This window comes from Phasianus colchicus, chromosome 4 (genome assembly GCF_987193195.1).
Source record: "Phasianus colchicus chromosome 4, bPhaCol1.hap1.1, whole genome shotgun sequence".
NCBI classification, from domain to species: Eukaryota; Metazoa; Chordata; class Aves; order Galliformes; family Phasianidae; genus Phasianus; species Phasianus colchicus.
In genome coordinates this window covers 10906219-10924146 of record NC_143439.1, presented here as the reverse complement: position 1 = coordinate 10924146, position 17928 = coordinate 10906219, and the positions used below count along the sequence as shown (strand labels likewise).

Below are 17928 nucleotides of genomic sequence, written 5' to 3'. Positions count from 1 at the left end.
GATGAAACCTCATAAATCACCACCTGAGTTATAGGCATGTATATCTTAATTATCTCGTGGGTAATTGATGATTGTGTACTGTCCATGGATATACAATGCACTTTGAATCATATCTTTGGAAGTATCAGTGGAAATATGCCCGGTGCTTCCTGGCGCTACTAATAAACAGCACCAGCAACTCAACAGCAAGAAAACTTTGCTGTTGAGTTTTTACGTATCCATTTCTTCGACTCGTAAGCAAAGTCTCATTTATGCACTGGAAAATCAGGCAGCAAATCCCTGCAGCCAGTGAGGGAGGGAGGCGAGCGGCGCACCACAGCCTTGGGGACGGAACCTTCCCGCCTCGCCGCGCGGGCCGTGCGGGCAGCGCACCGCTTCCGGCTTCCGCGCCGCCGTCGGAGCGAGGAGCGCGGGGCGGCGCTGGGCTCGGCGAGGCGGCGGCGGCGGGCCGGCGCGGAAGGTGAATGCCGTGAATGCCGTGAATGCCGAGCGCCTCGCGGTTTGGGGACCTTAGGTGGAACAGCTGAAAAACTAACAGACTTGCGCGTTTGGTTTAGAGTAGAAAGCTTCGCGTGGAGAAAAGCCCTGATGCAGAAGCGCAGGTCGCTCAGGAGCTCAGCAGGATCGCGGCTGTTTGGGCTGAGGAAGGGAAGCAGGCACGGACCTGCCGCGTCCTGTAGGTGAAAAGGAGCAGGGCGGCACTGTGGCTGTCACTGCCACGCTATCGGTGCTGCTCGATTCTGTTGATAAATCAGCATTTGAGCAGTTGGAAAATTAACGCGCAGTCTCACTTTGGACTTCCAGAATATGTCATGCTCCAGAATAATGATATTTGCCAGCAGGCAGCTTAGCAATACGATTCTGACTGCATAAGAAGACACTTAAACGTGGTGCAGAATGCTGCAGAGCGAGCGGGCTGATTTATGCATGCTGTCAAAATCAAATTTTAACATGTAGTCAGGACAGTACGTTTCTTTGTCCGGGAAAGCTAAGTGATTTTGAAAAGGGATGCTAATTTTTCTTTTAAGTTCAAGCTGCTACAGTTCACTGTCTATTGATGCTGCTGCTGTCCTTGCAGCTACCAGCATGCACACCTACACGTCAGCTTGATGTTAGGGATGAAGCTGGGGAGAGCAGGAATTGTGGCTTAGTTGTGCAAGACAAGATATGTTGGGGCATCTTGCTAGAGAAGCCAGGTTTTCAAAACTCAGGCGCTATAGTGAAGTACCAAACTTGAAGCTAAACGCTTAGGATGGCTGAATTTTCACATCATCTGTAAACATGGGTGGTTTGGTAGCTACAGTACAAAGAAATGCATCTGCCATAGACTTGGGAGTGTCTTTTACAAATGTGTTTAATAAGGCAGTGCTGCTTTTTTCTTTGCGTGTTTGCATGTCAGTGGAGAGGTCCTTGCCTCTTCCTGAGCTGCTTTGTTTCCATGCTTGCTAAGCAAATAACCCTGCTGCCTCTTTCATTGCCTTGCCCTATCCGTTGTACAGATCTTGACTTTGGGGAACATTTGTTTTCATTTGATTCACTTATTGTGTTTACTCTGTACCTGGTTTAGAATGTCACACCAACAACAGTTACATCAGCAGAAATGGTGATGAAGATTGAGCCTGAGGAAGAATGCCTGAGTGCCAGCATCAACAAGAGAAATTCTAATGTCAGACTACACATTTAATCTCTCAGTCGTCCATTTCATGAAGTCAAGATAACAATGGCACATAGTAAATGAAGCATTTGTGAGCGTTGTAGACTTCATTGTGGAGATGAGAAGAGTGCAGTGCTCTGATGGATTTACTGACAGTCTCCCACTGCCTTGCATTGGTTCCTTCCTGAACTGTTAAAATAGGCACACATTGAACCAGAGGAATTAAATTAGCATAAACTCTTCTTGGGAATCAGTGGCATCTTTAGAAAAATACATGCTCATCTCTTCATTATTACTAATGTGCTAGAATGAGAAATTAGTGGTTGAGAGGTCCCATTGTCATCACTCTTAAAACTAGAATAGTAACATTTTGCTTTCTAAGCTTTCACAAAGTGTGCCGTTTGCATTTTTGCAGCAAGCCATGACTCACTAACCTGAAGAATGTTTTTTAACTGGTTGAAGTAGTGAGCTTGAGAAAAGAGAAGTGAAAATGAGCTGAGAATTGTCGTTATTAAACAGGCATAAGGCAGTCTAAAAGGAGAGGCCCATCACAAACACATTATTTCAAAGGCAAAACACTTCAAAGACAGTTAAGCACAGAGTGTAGGACAGCAAAATCTTTTCCAGATCACAGGATTATTCATAAGTCATCACAGGATCCTTCATAGGGGACAGGAGCCTTTTTTTCTACATTTGAAAATCATTCAGGAAAGGAAATGAATGGAGATGAAACATTTAACAGATGGAAACTTCAGAATCTGGTTTTAGTGCTGGCTATGTCATGTGTATCCGTGTACTTACATGTGTAGTTTTGCATGCATTCATTACATACTTTTTTTCTGTCCCACAGACAGTGAAAAATGCCTAAAAAGAAGACTGGTGCTCGTAAGAAAGCTGAGAACCGTCGAGAACGTGAGAAGCAGATAAGGGCTTCAAGAGCCAACATAGATTTAGCCAAACATCCTTGTAATGCCTCAATGGTAAAATAAACTAAAATATTTTGCATTGCAATACTTGATTTTAAATTATGTAAGACAAATGATAGTACATTAACTATGTATAGCACCACTAGAACAATAGCCTGTACATTTAAGATTACACTTGTATCAGAGGCAGTGGTACTTGCATGAAAAGTTTGGTTCCTAATCAGAACTTAATTCTGAATTTTATGTGTTCTAAGTAGAATAAAAATAATTATCAGTATTTTATTTCTATTCTTTAGGAATGTGACAAGTGCCAAAGGTAAGCATTTTCCCCTTCTAAAGGCTAATAGTTTAACATTAGCTAGTTTCAAACATTTTACAGGTCTTGTTTTAACATCTTGCTTTTCCCCCTTTCCATGTGCCTAGACGACAGAAGAATAGAGCTTTTTGCTACTTCTGCAACTCTGTTCAAAAATTACCCATTTGTGCACAGTGTGGTAAGTGGAAATAATGAAGGCTATTCTCTTTTTCTTTTGTGTCTTTAAACCCTCTGCAGTTAAGGTTCCTTTGTCATGAAGTACTTCTGCAATTTTTAGAGCAAGTTCTTTTAAATCTGTTTTGAACATCCTTCTTAAGGGAAGGTTCTTGCTCAATCACACAAACTAATGAACATACCTATGACCCTCCAGGGTTTGCAAGTCTGGGCCATAGGCTTGTCTTCAGTATTTGATATTTAGAAGAATTTTACTTATTGCCTTTTGGGATTGAGAACACGTGACTGTTTCCCTAGATTTATGTGGGGGTGCTGTTTCCTAGTGACAACAAAGCTTATAAAGAGCTGACTGCCCAAAGGACACAATAAATACTGCATTTTGGGGGTTATATAATTGCTAATCGCTTTAGTATTGATTAAAGCAACAGTTTTGTAACGTAATAAGCTGTTGGTGTCAAGAGGGCTGATGCTTGGAAATCAGATGAGAAGGACACTTAGTGATATAACTGGGTTCTGAATCAGGCTAAAACACCCATTTATGCAATTTGCTTGAAGGTGAGATTAATAATCATTTTATACTTTGAAGTCATTTTTTTGTTTTACTCTTTCAACATATCATCACAGATTTTCCATTTTTCATTAAGCAATTTGGCCATTTTGTAGTCTGACACTCAGAGCTGCTGACATCTGCAGCTTGCAGTGCCTTTGTTGGGACCTGCAGTTCTGGAAGCCAGGCTGACTGTGTGCAGTGGCACTGCGTCATCCTTCATAGGTCTTCCTTTTGTCATTGTGCTGTGAAGTACTAAAAACATTTAATCTGTTTTACAGTCCAAAGTTGACTCCTTCTGCTCAATTTATCTTAATCTGCAGTATGTTTCTGAAAGAAAAGCATTCCTAATCACCACAAAATGATGCTGAGTCCCCTAAGGTTTGCCAAGACAGAGACCATTAGAACTCTTCGGTGCTTAATCAAGTGTAGGTGACAGGCCCCATAAACCAAAGTCATCTTTCCTGGAGTAGTCCCTGCAGGATGGGAGCACAGTGGCTGTATCACTCTGCTCCGGAGCCAGTAATATCCCCACCACGTTTTACTGCCCAGCTCAGACCACCAGCGGTCATTCCTCAGTGCCATTTGGTATCTGATAATATCAAAACCCTCCTGTTGATGGTGCATACTGGGGCATGCACTTCTCTCTGCATTTGCATAGTAGAATTTAGTTTTATGAACTCCTGAATAGGTTTGCAGGAAATATCCCCGTAAGGAGGCAATAATAGAGACACCAAAGGGATCTGTGGCAGGTCAGCTTAAACCAGGATAAAATTGCAGTACAGTGACCACAGCTAACTACAGGTATTTTTGCTTACGTATCTACATACCAAGTAAGCATCTTCCTGGTAAAGCTACTTACTTTAGGGGAAAACTGTCACCCTAGTTGCTTGCCTGTGTCAGAACAGACTTCGAAGTGCAGACTGTGGCTTTTACTCCTGTACAAGCCCTGCTTTTAAGGAGAATTATTTTGCCATCCTTATTTGTTTTGAAACAATTGAAAGTTTAAGCATCTAAGTATGTAAGTAATTAAATCAAGTATGGGTATTTTTTTCAGAGGTCCTCAGGCATGCTGCTTTTATGGTGGGACTAGCAGCAGTGTTAAATACAACTTTGAGTTGTTGTTCCTTGACTTACACCTTAATTATCTTGTTTTGACATTCGAAATCCTCGTCAGTCTATTCAGACTGCCTCAAAATATACAGCAAGACAATCCACTACCTCATCTCAGCACTGGTGCTGAAAACAGACCATAATTCATTCGATCTAAGAAAAATACATGGGGAGGTTAACAAGTTACAAACATTTGTTTGCATTCTTTTTTAACCAGGTATATGACTAATTACATTTGCTTGAATCTCTGTTTTTATATGAACACTTTTTAAAATGTCTATATATTTTCCTTCTGGTTGTTGGTTACTTTTTTTTTGTTCAGGAAAAACCAAATGCATGATGAAGTCATCAGATTGTGTCATAAAACATGCTGGTGTGTACAGTACTGGACTGGCAATGGTGGTATGTATACATAATGACAGCTTTTTTTCCAAGTATGACATTCTTTTATGCCAATCTTTCTCAAGCAAGGTAAAACAGGTTTACACAGTGATAGCATATGGTACACTAAGACTTTTCTCTCATTTTACCATTACATTACTGAAAACTTAAATTTTTCCTTTTTAGATTGAGTTGCTGCAAACCCTGGCTGGTAGTTTGTTGCCTATGGGCTGAGGAGGCTTCTTAAATGCTATAATTATGTAGTTGAGCTTCTGATCTTGCACTTTAACTAAAATGAAAATGTATTATTTATATTTCTTATGAGTTATTTGCTCTTTGCTGTTCATGGACCTGATGCTCTAATATAACGTGGTTTAACATCTGAATGAGTGATTTCGGTTGTGAGGATCTAAAGCTTTTTTTACTTCAAATTGCATTTTTTGCCAGAAAATGACTATCATTTATAAAGTTCAGGTTTTAGCTAGAAGACGACTTCCATGCATAAAATGTAAGATACAGATTTTAAAAGGTAAAAACAGAAAAGGAGGGAAAGAGGTTATTTTTCATCTTATTTAATCCTGCAAAAATGAGTACTGAATTAAAAAAAAAACAAAAAAACCCTGCAGTGGCTTGATTGGATACTGATTGTTTTGTACTGTCTTGCTTATCTGGAATAAACCCACTGAGAGAAGGGATAGGGAGATGCATTCAGGGTTTTGAAATAAGTCTCTCTGGACACTGTACAAATCCCAAGATGCTATCTGTCTGTAATTGCAGGGGGCAATCTGTGATTTCTGTGAAGCTTGGGTGTGCCACGGGAGGAAGTGTCTCAGCACACATGCATGTATCTGCCCTCTTGCAGATGCAGAATGTATTGAGTGTGAAAGAAGCGTCTGGGATCACGGTAGGTTGCTCACAATTAATGAAAAAAATCTGAATTATGCTTTTCCTCTCGTGTTATATAAGTTATTGTACTTATATGCTTAGCATAACATTTTTGATTTTCAAGATTAGTGTATTTGGTCAAAGCAAGGCATTCTCCCCATTTTATAACAGATCTTATGAAGTGGGGAATGTAAATGTGCCCAAGAACATGTACTGCTTAACTGAGGGATGTATATATAATTAATTGTCCCATCAGCTGAATGCTTCACATAATTAATTACCACATCTAATGGTCAGCATGCAATTTTCTGCCATTCTCACCCCTTTCGTCTGCACTAGTACAGGTATTTGGGTCCCAGTTGCCTGGCAAACCATTCTGATCACCATTTGTGGAATCCTTTGAACTATAATTTCAGTGTGTATCAGAGGTGAGGGGGTGGGAAGGAACAACACTGGATGAGAGAAGATCTGATTTAAGTAACACTAAAATGCCATAGTCAAATTGAAAACAACTAGTAGTAGTACTTGTTCTATATTTATGCTATCTTGTCTTGTAGGAAACGTGGTATTTTTCAGAGTAATAGTGGATGCTAATTTAGAACTTTCTCTTAGGGTGTTAGACAGAGGGCAGAACTGGTCTTCAGTTAAAAAAAAAAACACATAACTGCCTAAATTTTTTGCGGAGCAGAACTTGGTGCCTATGCCTATTACTGGTTATTTTGCCTTGATACATCTTCCAGGAGGCAGAATGTTTGCCTGCTCTTTTTGCCACAATTTCCTCTGTGAAGACGATCAGTTTGAACATCAAGCCAGCTGCCAAGTTTTGGAAGCAGAGACATTTAAATGTAAGTAGTTGTTTGTAGTCTCTTTCTTAAAAACTAAGCAGACTCAGATTGCTTCCTCTGTGTTCAAGAGGAACACTCTCCAGTGCCTTTTCCAGGTAGGTGATGCCTTTTGCCACCACTGGAGGAAAGTGCCTACAATCCTGATATAGAGACAGAATTAAAAACCTGAACTTCGACAGAATACACAAACTTTTAACTGTGGTCATACTATTGTAATCTGAATCCCAGTCTAGCTGTGAAAAAAAGCTAAACTACTTTCCAACACCAAGAAGTTTTTGTTAAAGCACAGATGCTCTAGAAATGTTTAAATATACACACGTTAGCATTTCCAATTCTGTCTTTAAACACAGACTACTGTCCCGTTCATGTGGAGAACTCACAATACTAATTACTTCAGATACAAAAGCTTCATTATCCTAAGTGTAAGGAAGGGTGGAGAAAGTACTCACACAGAGACGTAAGACAAAATAGTGCTTTTGAAGAGTAACTATTCACTAACTATTCAGCTTTATGCTGCTACCAATTCCTGTGTGGTTGCCTTCAGTGTACTCCCTCTAGTGGAGTAAAGAAATCAGTTTGAGGCTTCAAGACAAGTTAGGTTTTGACAACACTGATTCTGCTGCTCCTTACAGCTCATGTGCCAGCTACAGTTCTTTAGTACAGATAGGTCTCCATGTAAATTTATATGCAATAAAATACATTTCTTGAGGATGAGATGGAATATATGAAACAACTTCTACGTTTGGGGTTTTTAAGCTTAAGTGTCCTCAGATCTCACTTAAATGAGATAAAAGCTGCCGTGGCATTGTTTAAATGGCTGCATAAATGCTAGTGCTCTTTCTGACACTGGGACAAGAAAAAGAAGGAAAATCCTTCAATACCAAGCTGATTCTGGAACTTCTGTTTTTAATATTCTAAAAACCAGGAAATGGCTACACTTTCTCCCTTCTTCACCTTACGATTTTTGTGTCCAATTGCTTTAGTACAAGAAGACTTGAATTTGAAAAAGCTAGTAAGATAGAGTTAAAAAAAATATACTTGATGGTAAAATGACCAATTCAGGTTTCCAAGAGGAATTAAAAATAAATACCTTGAATTTTTATATTACTACATACTTCTTTCTACAAAGCGTTAAAAAAAAAAAAAAAATCACAGATCTACAGTTTCCAAGTAATGAGTTTTACATGTTTTTTTTTTTTCTACCAACAGGTGTTTCCTGTAACAGGCTTGGGCAGCATTCATGCCTGCGTTGTAAGGTAAAGATGATTGCAAATAGTAACAATTTTAGACTTGTTCTCCTCAGCCTTCAGGGATGGTACCAAGGTTACGTCTTCCTCTGCATGCTTTTAAAAAAACATTGATAATTTTGGTATTCATTTCTGAAGCTTGGGGGTAGATTTAAGCAGGTCAAAAGGGCTGTTACTTATATTTGCCTGTTATCACAAGCCAGTTGTGCAACCTCATACCAGGTGAAGTCATCTTTTATTTGTCTCTGTGTTTAAATCAGGACTGTACCATATTAGGACCTTTTCAAATCCAAGTCTTTGGAATGTGTTTTGATCTAGCATAAAGCTAATACAATTAAATTCTTTCAAACAGTCAAGTGATGATCCAGCTAGAAAACACGTCAATGTGGTTAAAAAAATTATCTCCAATTTTACACACGCACAGACTAATTTGTTAAAAACCAGACTTTTGTTTTTACACAGTCAGAAATCATGTTGTATAAGATGTTCCACCTGATTCACCATCAGCTTTGCCCAGATTTATCCAGGTGCTGATTTGTTGCCTGCTCTTGTTTTTCTTGCCCTCCATTTTTTTCCTCCCCTTCATTCTCCATCGCATCAGTTTTGTCTTTCAAATTATTCATTTCTCCATGTATCTTCACCAGCATCCTGGTGCTCAAGAGATGAGAGAGGTTTCAGTCTCTAATTCTTGCCTACAGGTTACCGCATAGTTACATTCTGACATACATCTCCAATTGCATTTTATTTAAGCTTGCCAAGTTAAATCAAAGTTTGCCAGACCCCTTGTGGGCAGCACTGTAATCCAGTCCTTGAACATGTTACTTTTTCTATCTGTTTATCAGCACCTATATGTAATCTTCTCCTGAGATAACCATGAAACAACATCTAACAACATCAACTTTGTAGATGGCGTGCATATTTCCTGTTCCACTGCAGATAAGAGCTTGATAAAGTTAATCCCATCCAGAAAATCCTGCTGCTGTTAGATACATTTTCACTGGCTTCTTGCTGAACTGTATGCTTGTATGATTAAAACATTTAGCCTTTTCATTGTCTTTTCACCCTGCAGGCTTGTTTTTGTGATGATCATGTGCGAAGTAAAGTTTTTAAGCAGGAAAAGGGAAAAGAACCTCCCTGCCCTAAATGTGGCCATGAAACTCAGCAGACGAAGGATCTGAGCATGTCAAGTAAGCCTGCTTTCCTAGCTAACAAGCTGTACAGGCACCACCAGAGATTACTTCACTGCATGGGAACAATGAGAAAACATAGTTATTTTCATCTGTTTTACAAGGCTTTGATGCATTTCTTCTTGGGGAAACATTTTGTTTCACAGTTCTAGAAGCGAGCATCAGAATTTGTCTTAATCATTAATTGATTTTGACACAGTCAAAGCTTTTGTTTCGTTTGAGATTTCAGTCATGGAAGAATTACAGTCCTCACTTGGACCTTTATTTCATCTACCAAAAAAAGGCTGATGAACACAGAAGTGTCATTTGGTGACATACATTGAATCTACCTCTTAACTACACTTTAATGAATCAGAATATGTGCCATGTCTGCAGAGCACATCCAGTTACAACTTTTCTTGGCCAAAGTATTGAAGGCATCCTAAAACCTATATCATACTCTGGAGACAGTTATTGATTGTACAAACATGGCTGCAGAGGAAGAGACTGCTTGTAGTGGAAAGGTTTTGTTGGAGCACGGATTTAATCAGAAAATGTCAGATTTAGAAAAAGATTGAGTAGTGAACAAGGATGGAAAAGAAATGTCAGATACTCTGCTCACATTGCTGTTGACAGGTGAGAGCATGATGGTTTTTCTCTGTGCCTACAGCACGCTCTTTGAAGTTTGGCCGCCAGACTGGAGGTGAAGATGCAGATGGAGCTTCTGGTTATGATGCCTACTGGAAGAACCTCTCCTCCAGCAAGGCTGGAGATGCAGGTGATCGTGATGATGAATATGATGAATATGAAGCAGAAGATGATGATGAAGATGATGATGGAGGAGGGAAGGATTCTGATACAGAGACCACAGATGTATTCAGCAATTTGAGTTTAGGGAGGACTTATGCTAGTGGGTATGCACATTATGAAGAACCTGAAGATTAATTTGAGTATGCTAGTGAGCTAGAGCCTTTTGAGAGGTTGCACCAAGCAGGTGCATCACTGCTGAGTTGTATACATGCCAGTAGGATAGTTCTATCAGGTACTTAACATATCAGAGGTTGACAATAAAGTCTGGGACATCTATAGTAAGTGTAGGTGAGATTTGTTGATATAAACCATTATTGGGTTTTGAACTTGGGGGAGAAAATGGGGGGAATATTTTTATTCCCCCGACCACCTGAAATGGTATTGTCTTTCAGTTACTGAGTGTAAAGGTTTAATGCCTTGTTTCCATTTATGCATCAGAAATTAAGTTATTTTTACAGTATTTGTTAACTAACCATAAAATTTGTGTATTGTTGGGCTGCAGACTGCATTTTTGGGGGGGTCAGCGCAATAAAAGTCAACTGCATTCTCAAATGGGTTGTCTCTAAATAGTTGGAAAGCAGGTTGTACACAAGATGTAAACTGAAATTTAAAATAACTTCATAGTTTATGTAGGTAAGGCAAATCAATGTAGTTCTCTGTGTACTTGAACATTATCTTTCTGGTAGTTCTTAGTACGAGACAGAAATCAATGGGGTTAATTTGAAATCATTACAAGTGCTCCCTAGATAATCAAAAGTTTTACTGCAACACAAGCGTTGGTGCCACTAAAATCTGCACAATTTCTCATTAGATCAAAAGGAGACTGGTTTATTCCATGCATAGCATTCAGCTCCCTTTCTTGCACATCGTGTAAAAGAAATGGGAAATACACCCCGTGTATGAATTGATACGGTGAAAATAGAAGTGTCCTTGGTTCTGTGCAGATGTACCAGACAAATCATCAGCATGCCTGTGCTGAGGTGGCAATGCTTGCACAAGTGTTTAAAATGATTCTAATTTGTAAGTCAGCGTACTCACTTTTAGTTTCCTCTTGCAGGGGAACACTGAAAAGATAGTAACTTCAACAGCAGACAGATCAAGAAGATAAAAAGGCAGCCATCTAAAGCATTACTCCAGTTTTCTAAATGCCATGCTTGAGTGCAAAGGAACTAGTCCTTGTAATCTGTCAAACATCTGAATCAACGACAGAATGATCTACTTTTGTACTTTCTCTGTTGTTTCTGACTCAAACAGCTAAGGGTCATGAGTTGATAAAGCATATCTTACTGAGGATAATTTTTAATGTTAGGATTGCCAAATGAGTGTTTCCTAACAAAGCAGTACTGAGGAATCTGGCCCTCATACCAAATGCATAAAAGACATGAGTTGGAGTGCATTCAAAACAAAAACAAACTGACAAACAAGGCAACTTGTTTATGGCAACTGAAAGAATACAAAGTATGCTAGGGAGGGAGCAACAGATCACTGCTTTTTAAGTGCTTGCCTTCAGAAGCTGAGAGGAAACCAGCAAATAAAAGCCAAGTCCTCTTCAGAAAAATGACAGCTAGGTTTGTATACTAGCAAAGACCTGCCCATCTTATGTTCCATACCTGACAGGGGGCTTGATTAGTCTTGGCTGCATAACCAAAGTTGCAGAGATAGAAGTGGGATGCTTGCTAGTCCAGCAGCGGTTACCAGTTTGTGAAACTGGCACCTGTGATAGAGTTTGTGATCAGCTTCAGGTGGTCCAAAAACTTCCACAGCCGAGTCCATCTGCCAGTGGTCAGTTCCAGAAACAATCACTTTTTATCTTGGCTAATGTATCAAATACAAAATAATCTTACATCACTGCAATGTCTTATATAGGACTGAAGAACAAACGTGCCTTTCTGAGCATATTTAAATTATAGCTGCTTGTGTGCAATTTGTTAATATCATTGCTTAACTGCACAAAATTCCATTTTAATGTTCTTGGCTCCTGAATTAGGTTTTTTCCCCATATGAAATCTGTTGCTGTCATTGGCTCTGCCAAAGGCTGCTGACGTAACAGAATTAATCATCATAATCAGAGTAAAGAATTATTAATTTTCTCATTGAAGTGCCCTTTCTCTGCCAGTTTTTTGAGATCAATCCTCCAGAGTTAATGCATGTTCCTATCATACTGCAGTAAGAGAAGGGCACGGCGCAGATGCTCAGGATACCTGCTGTCATTTAGCAAGGTCACCGCTCAGTGGACAGAGGCATTTATTTGCAGTTTCTCTCTGGACTGCTCCTCGTACCACTCAACTATGAGCCAGACTGGAAACAGAGCCGAGGTATTAGAACTGTGGTAGTTGGCATTTAAAGGGTCAGAACAAGCCGTTCTAAGCTGCTTTAAAGTAATCTGGTAGATTCAAGCTGGAAGAGACAAACACGACTGCATTTTGTACTGATGGATTGGTCACTTGGGACAGGACAGGCAGGATATGATGCTACAGGTTGCACTTTTTCATCCTCATCTGCTTCTTCAGTAAGGTTTAAGAGCATGGGAATAAGCACTTAGGGCTAAATTTCACAGGAAGTGCATCATTTTAATTTGCAGCTAAAAATACAGTAGTATTTATTGTGTCCATGGTTCCTGAAAAAAAAAAAAAAAACCAAGAGTTCTGGTCACCTCTGTAACCTCTTTTCTGGTATCACAGTGTGTTATAATGGTGACATCACCAGCTCATTATGAATTCATAGGGTTCTTTTGAGGATATAATGTATTTCCATTTGTATTCAGATGTAATTTCATACCAGTGACTAGGAGTCATTTAGTCAATCCTGTTGCAGTTACTGGTTTTGTTTCCAGCAAGTTTATGTGATGATTATTGTAATGCACCAAACAGTTTCAATTGCCAGCCGAAGAGGCAGCAGCAGGCATGCTGCAGAGAACCAGAGGATGAGATTCAGAAGTGCTTGAAATCCTATTTCTTGAGCCAGGAAGCGTAGACACTGCATGCATCTATCAAGGTCCTGAGCCCATTTCTGGAGGAACCAGTGGCCAAGCTCCCATTTATCCGAGTGGGAACAATTTAATATTCCTCAGTATGTACAGCTCATCTTAAATTGCCAACAAAGCACAAGGATAAGCTTAAATGAGGAAGATGGAACAAAACTTAACATGAGATCTATTGTGCTACCACCAGCATAAACACGAGTCGAAAATATTAACTGTTCTAATAAGGTGTTTTCAAGATTGAAGGAGAAAGCTGTTTGAAGCCAGAAGACATAGAATTCTGCGAAATATTTAACAAGATGTGGAAATGTAATTATTCATCTCCTGAAAGTCTACAGGTAGCCAATAAATATTTGCTAAAAGCTCAGGGCAATTAAGGCACAGACCAATTTTATCATCTCTGCTTTGTAGGTATGTAAATAGAAAACAGCAATTAACAAAATCACAGCCTGAGTGATCCAGTTGGCAACAGCCCTCAGCAGCTTGTCCTCTCCATCTCATACCCAGGAAACTCTAGAGTACATATATTTTATAGCTAATGACACTTCTTGATTAAGTTCATGTGTACTGTAATTAGCTACCATACATCTGAAATTTGAAGCAGGGTCTAGTTTTCTCTTTCAGATTTCATAGTCAAAATAGATATAAAAAAAATAAAAAACAAGAATGTCACAGACATGAGAATCATTCCATGAAAAAGCCATAGGTTTCCCTTTGCTGAATGAATGATGGGCTTACAAGCCTGTTCTTTATCTTCTGCAGCTATTTGCTTGATTAAATACTGATGCAAATTGGAGGGGAAAAAAAAAAATTCATTTCAATCTCTCACCAGATGAAGCTGCCCATAAACACACAGCTTTGATGTTTGTTTACAACCATCCTATTTTTAAGTAACAAACTTTTTTTTTTTTTTGAAGAGAAACATCTGTAATGCAATGAGAAAACCTTTTGTAGCTATCTCTATCCTCCCCGTTCTTTAACACTGAAATGTTTGCTACATTCTTTTTAAGCCTGGTTTTGGAGCCATACAGTGATTTTTCCAAAGGATTCCCCAGCCTTAACAGTCATTGGAAATTCACTTCAGTTTCCTTCTGAAATGATAAATACTGAGTGCTTACAGGCTTAAGTATTATTCTGATTTAACCATGATGTTACATGACATCTTCTGAAGGTTTGCAGACTGATTTTCACTTTACAAAAACATTGAGTAAATTTTGTTCTAGTTTTTTTTTTTTTGAGAACTAGAATACCAAAGACCTGTCAGATTTCTTCAGGAAGGAATACAAACATTTTCCAGCTATAGCTGCCCAGTGCTCTTCCTGCTCTTTTATTTTTGGCACTAAGAAGTTAATTCTCTTGAAAGACCATCATTATTAGTCGGGCACATAACCCTTGGGCTGCCTGCAACTGGATTTGAGTTCAACACTGTATTTGGATAGCAAAGACAATGATGAGCCCCTTTGGGATTTTCCCACCAGCAGGAGAGGTGTATGTGGTCCTCAGCCTTGACATCAGCATCTATTTGAAATGCTGTGCTCTTCTGCCAGTTCAAGATGGTAACAACTGAAATGTGACCTTACACTAGATTGCTTTGGAAACCAGCAGAAATTCAAATGCTGCAGCCTCTACAAGCCTTGAAATGTATCTTAGCTGGAAAAGCAGCTCCTACTAAGGTGAATCCCATAAAGTTGGTATTTTGCCCTAGGGACAACAGACTGCACCTGCAACTCTATACAAAGCATTTATCAATACTTTTCCCTTACTAAAACAAACGAACAAAATCTGTTGAGCGTAGCTTTAAGCGAGAAAAAAAGAGACAACATCAAAAAAGTAAATCAAGATGTTAGAATATCAACAGCTGAAAACCAAAGCCATGTTGAGCACATTGGAACAGAGGGTTGCAGAAACAATACCATATGCTCACAGCTGGCTTCTCCTGCGCCATCCTCTTAAGTCTGGAAGCACAGGCCAAAGCAGCATTATACAGAGCTTAACCTTGGGGCTTATGTTTGCCAAACTGCTAACAGTTAACAAGAAGCACTGCAGAGTGTTTTAAGGGACATGTAGCACACACAAGCACCATGACTGGACTTGAAACATAAGGAATAATTTGAAAGCTAGATGACAAATTACACTCCTTGCATATTTCCCCTGCTTGCTTGACATGACATATATTTCAAAGTAAGATCCCATCACGACATTTACATACTAATGCTGCACAAACATACTCCTCTGATCTGCCACAAGAAATGATTCCCAACCAGATAGTGCCAGCATAAATCAGAGAAGGTACCTTCTGAGTTTACCACACTTCTAAATGAACGCTCTTCTTTTGTCAAACACTTCACAGAGCCACCAGGATATTCACAGTTTAAGAAACCTTTCCAGCAAGGGACATATCTGACCTTAATTAGTTCTAATCAGCAGAATGGACCCCTGCCCAAACAGTGCTTGTACTAGAATGCAAATGCACAGCCTACCATTCCCTGGACTCCTATATGGCTGCCACACTCCAGAATGCTCAGATCTCACCCCAAGCTCAGCCATAGGACTGCAAGATGCAGAAACAGGAACTCACAATGGCCCAGGGTAGCCACCCTTAAAAGCATCAGAGCTCACACACATAGAAAGCACTCTCCACCACCAGCTTTCCCCCCACCTCCCCAGGCCTGCAAAGCACCTCTGCTCATTGCCACCAGCTGTGCTTGTAGAGAGCTACACCAGCACTTACCCCTGGGGAAAATGGCTCCAGAACAGGACCTCAGATAATGCTCCTCTGGATCAGGGAACTCATGGCTTCCTAATGCCTTGCTCCCCTGTTTATAACCTTCCTCCTCACCTGCTTCCTCAGGGCCTGCTCTGATAGGCAAGCTGAGCAACGTCCCTCTGCAGCTTGTCTCCAGCATCAGCAAGCCCTGTAATTACCCCAGCCTACTTACTTTCTTTCATTGTATCTAAAAAGAATTTGCAAATTATACATATTTTCTACTGACCCTAAATGGTGTATCATGAAAATACTAATACTTGTTACAATGCCTTCATAATATATTAATGTGACTATCTCAGAACCAAAATGTAACCTCGTGGTCTTTTATATGCTGTAATTTGTCTTCGGGAGTTGAAAGAAATATTACAGCTGTTTCAAAGTATTAAGAGCAAAAATGAACCACAGAGCATACAATGCCACTAAAACATGTCTGAAAATCTTTGCCCTATTGGAGATTTCTGGTTTTCATGTGCTCAGTTTGCTCCCAGCTTTATACAGAATGTTAAAAGGTCTTCCCACTTGCTCTGTTGCTGGCCTCGTAAGCTACAGCCCAGCAGGGGAGCACATCCTGGGGTGACAGATGTTTCTGGAGCTGACAGAGAAGTGCCATCCGTACCTATCAGTGATCTGACCCGCAAAGCTGCAGGACGTGCGATTCTTTTTCCAGCCAAGCTCAGCTCCTTTGGTGAAATATCCTGAAGTGAAAACAAAAGCCAAATGATCTGTTGTGCTCTTTTCTGGAGTAATTACAGTGCTGGCATTTTGAGGTATACGGAATGCTGTCAAACCAAATTTAATAAACCATGTAAAGGATGGGTATTGCATAGGTTTTCCTGAATCTGCCTGTTTCAGCCCACCAGCTCCCTGCTGCATGAGACTCTGTGGGCTGTGATCCTCATCTCAATCCTTTCACCTCCTGGTAAAAACCCCACTGCCACCTACTCCCTGTTAGATTACCTTGAACTGAAGCTTAATACCCAGGAAGCATTGACTGTGCTAGGATGAAGCCATGAAGTTTGTAGGCTGAGTAAGCGTGGTCTTCAGACACTTTGGCTTAGCCCTTGGGACTCCTGGGGTTGTCTGCTGGCTGCCAGCTGTGGGGTTCAGTCATCTGTAGGCTACACCTGGGGATCACACCTTTGTTTTCCCCTTTCTTGCATGTCAGTGCTCCTTCTAGCACCAATACTGATCATTTAGTGCTTCAGATTTTGATGTCCTGTGGGTTGATTTTGCAGCATGGGAAGTGACGGAGAGCCCAAGTATAATTTGCTTTTATTTACACATCACTGGCAGCTGGGAGCAGCAGAAGGCAATTCCTAGCTCAGCAGTCTCAGCCCAGCACCACCGCCTGATTTCCAGGGAGCCATTTCTGCCTGAAGAATTGAGTCTAATCAAGGTCCAAGGCAGAGAACACACACTCCTGCTGCTTGCAAAACAGTGTTCTCCCTCAAGCAATGCCTCTCTGCACAGAGCCTGGCAGACCAAAACTAGTGGCACCCTATGTCCCCATCTGAAACTAAATAGAAAGACGAGCAAAAAAGCCTTTTGCATGCTTTGTTTTTCTTGTAGCAATCAACAGGATTTCTCAGCTCCTGAGATACAAAATTATTGAATATTTGCAGAGGTAGTATTAGTAGTTACGGGCTAAAGAAACCCTAATTTAAGGATCTGGACAGATTGACTTTGTGTTTAGTGTAGGGAATAAGGAAAGGATAACCACCCATCCTTCAGACAAAGGGAACAGTGCAATCATTGTGCTGAGACACAGTGTTGTCTTCCAGCAGTTACTGCATGAACAACAAAATACGTCCCTTCTAAGTGCCCAATCTTAAAACAGGTTTTCCAAATTCAGCTTTCAAAAACAGTGAGAGACCTCCAGTGCCATCTCCATGGTGCTTCTGGTACCCTAGCTGAGCTGTTTGCTTTTGCAGCCATGCTCTGCAGGGAAAAGCAAATTGATGCAATGCTTGACTGAAGGAAGGCCTTTTAGTGATTTGGAAGACTGAACAGACGTGGCAGGGGGAGGATTTCCCAGGTCTGCTGTATACGTTGAGGTGTGAGAATTGTATGTCTTCCACAATTGTTCAGAGTAATTCTGAGATATGACTGCACCAGAG

General features: G+C 40.2%; 1 protein-coding gene across 2 annotated transcripts; it reads left to right on the top strand.

The window, feature by feature from the left end:
- Positions 1 to 379: 379 nt before the first annotated feature.
- Positions 380 to 10627, top strand: NOAZFP (nucleolar atypical zinc finger). 2 transcript variants are annotated; one of them, XM_031588822.2, is made up of 10 exons: positions 380 to 460; positions 2505 to 2634; positions 2877 to 2896; positions 3004 to 3074; positions 5053 to 5132; positions 5889 to 6015; positions 6737 to 6841; positions 8051 to 8097; positions 9158 to 9275; positions 9925 to 10627. In XM_031588822.2, exons 2-10 carry the CDS (start codon positions 2515 to 2517, stop codon positions 10197 to 10199), a joined length of 963 nt encoding a protein of 320 aa, XP_031444682.1. In that variant the 5' UTR covers positions 380 to 460; positions 2505 to 2514; the 3' UTR covers positions 10200 to 10627. The 2 variants fall into 2 exon arrangements, with proteins under 2 accessions (XP_031444682.1, XP_031444683.1); XM_031588823.2 differs by having other exon boundaries at positions 434 to 499.
- Positions 10628 to 17928: the final 7301 nt, after the last annotated feature.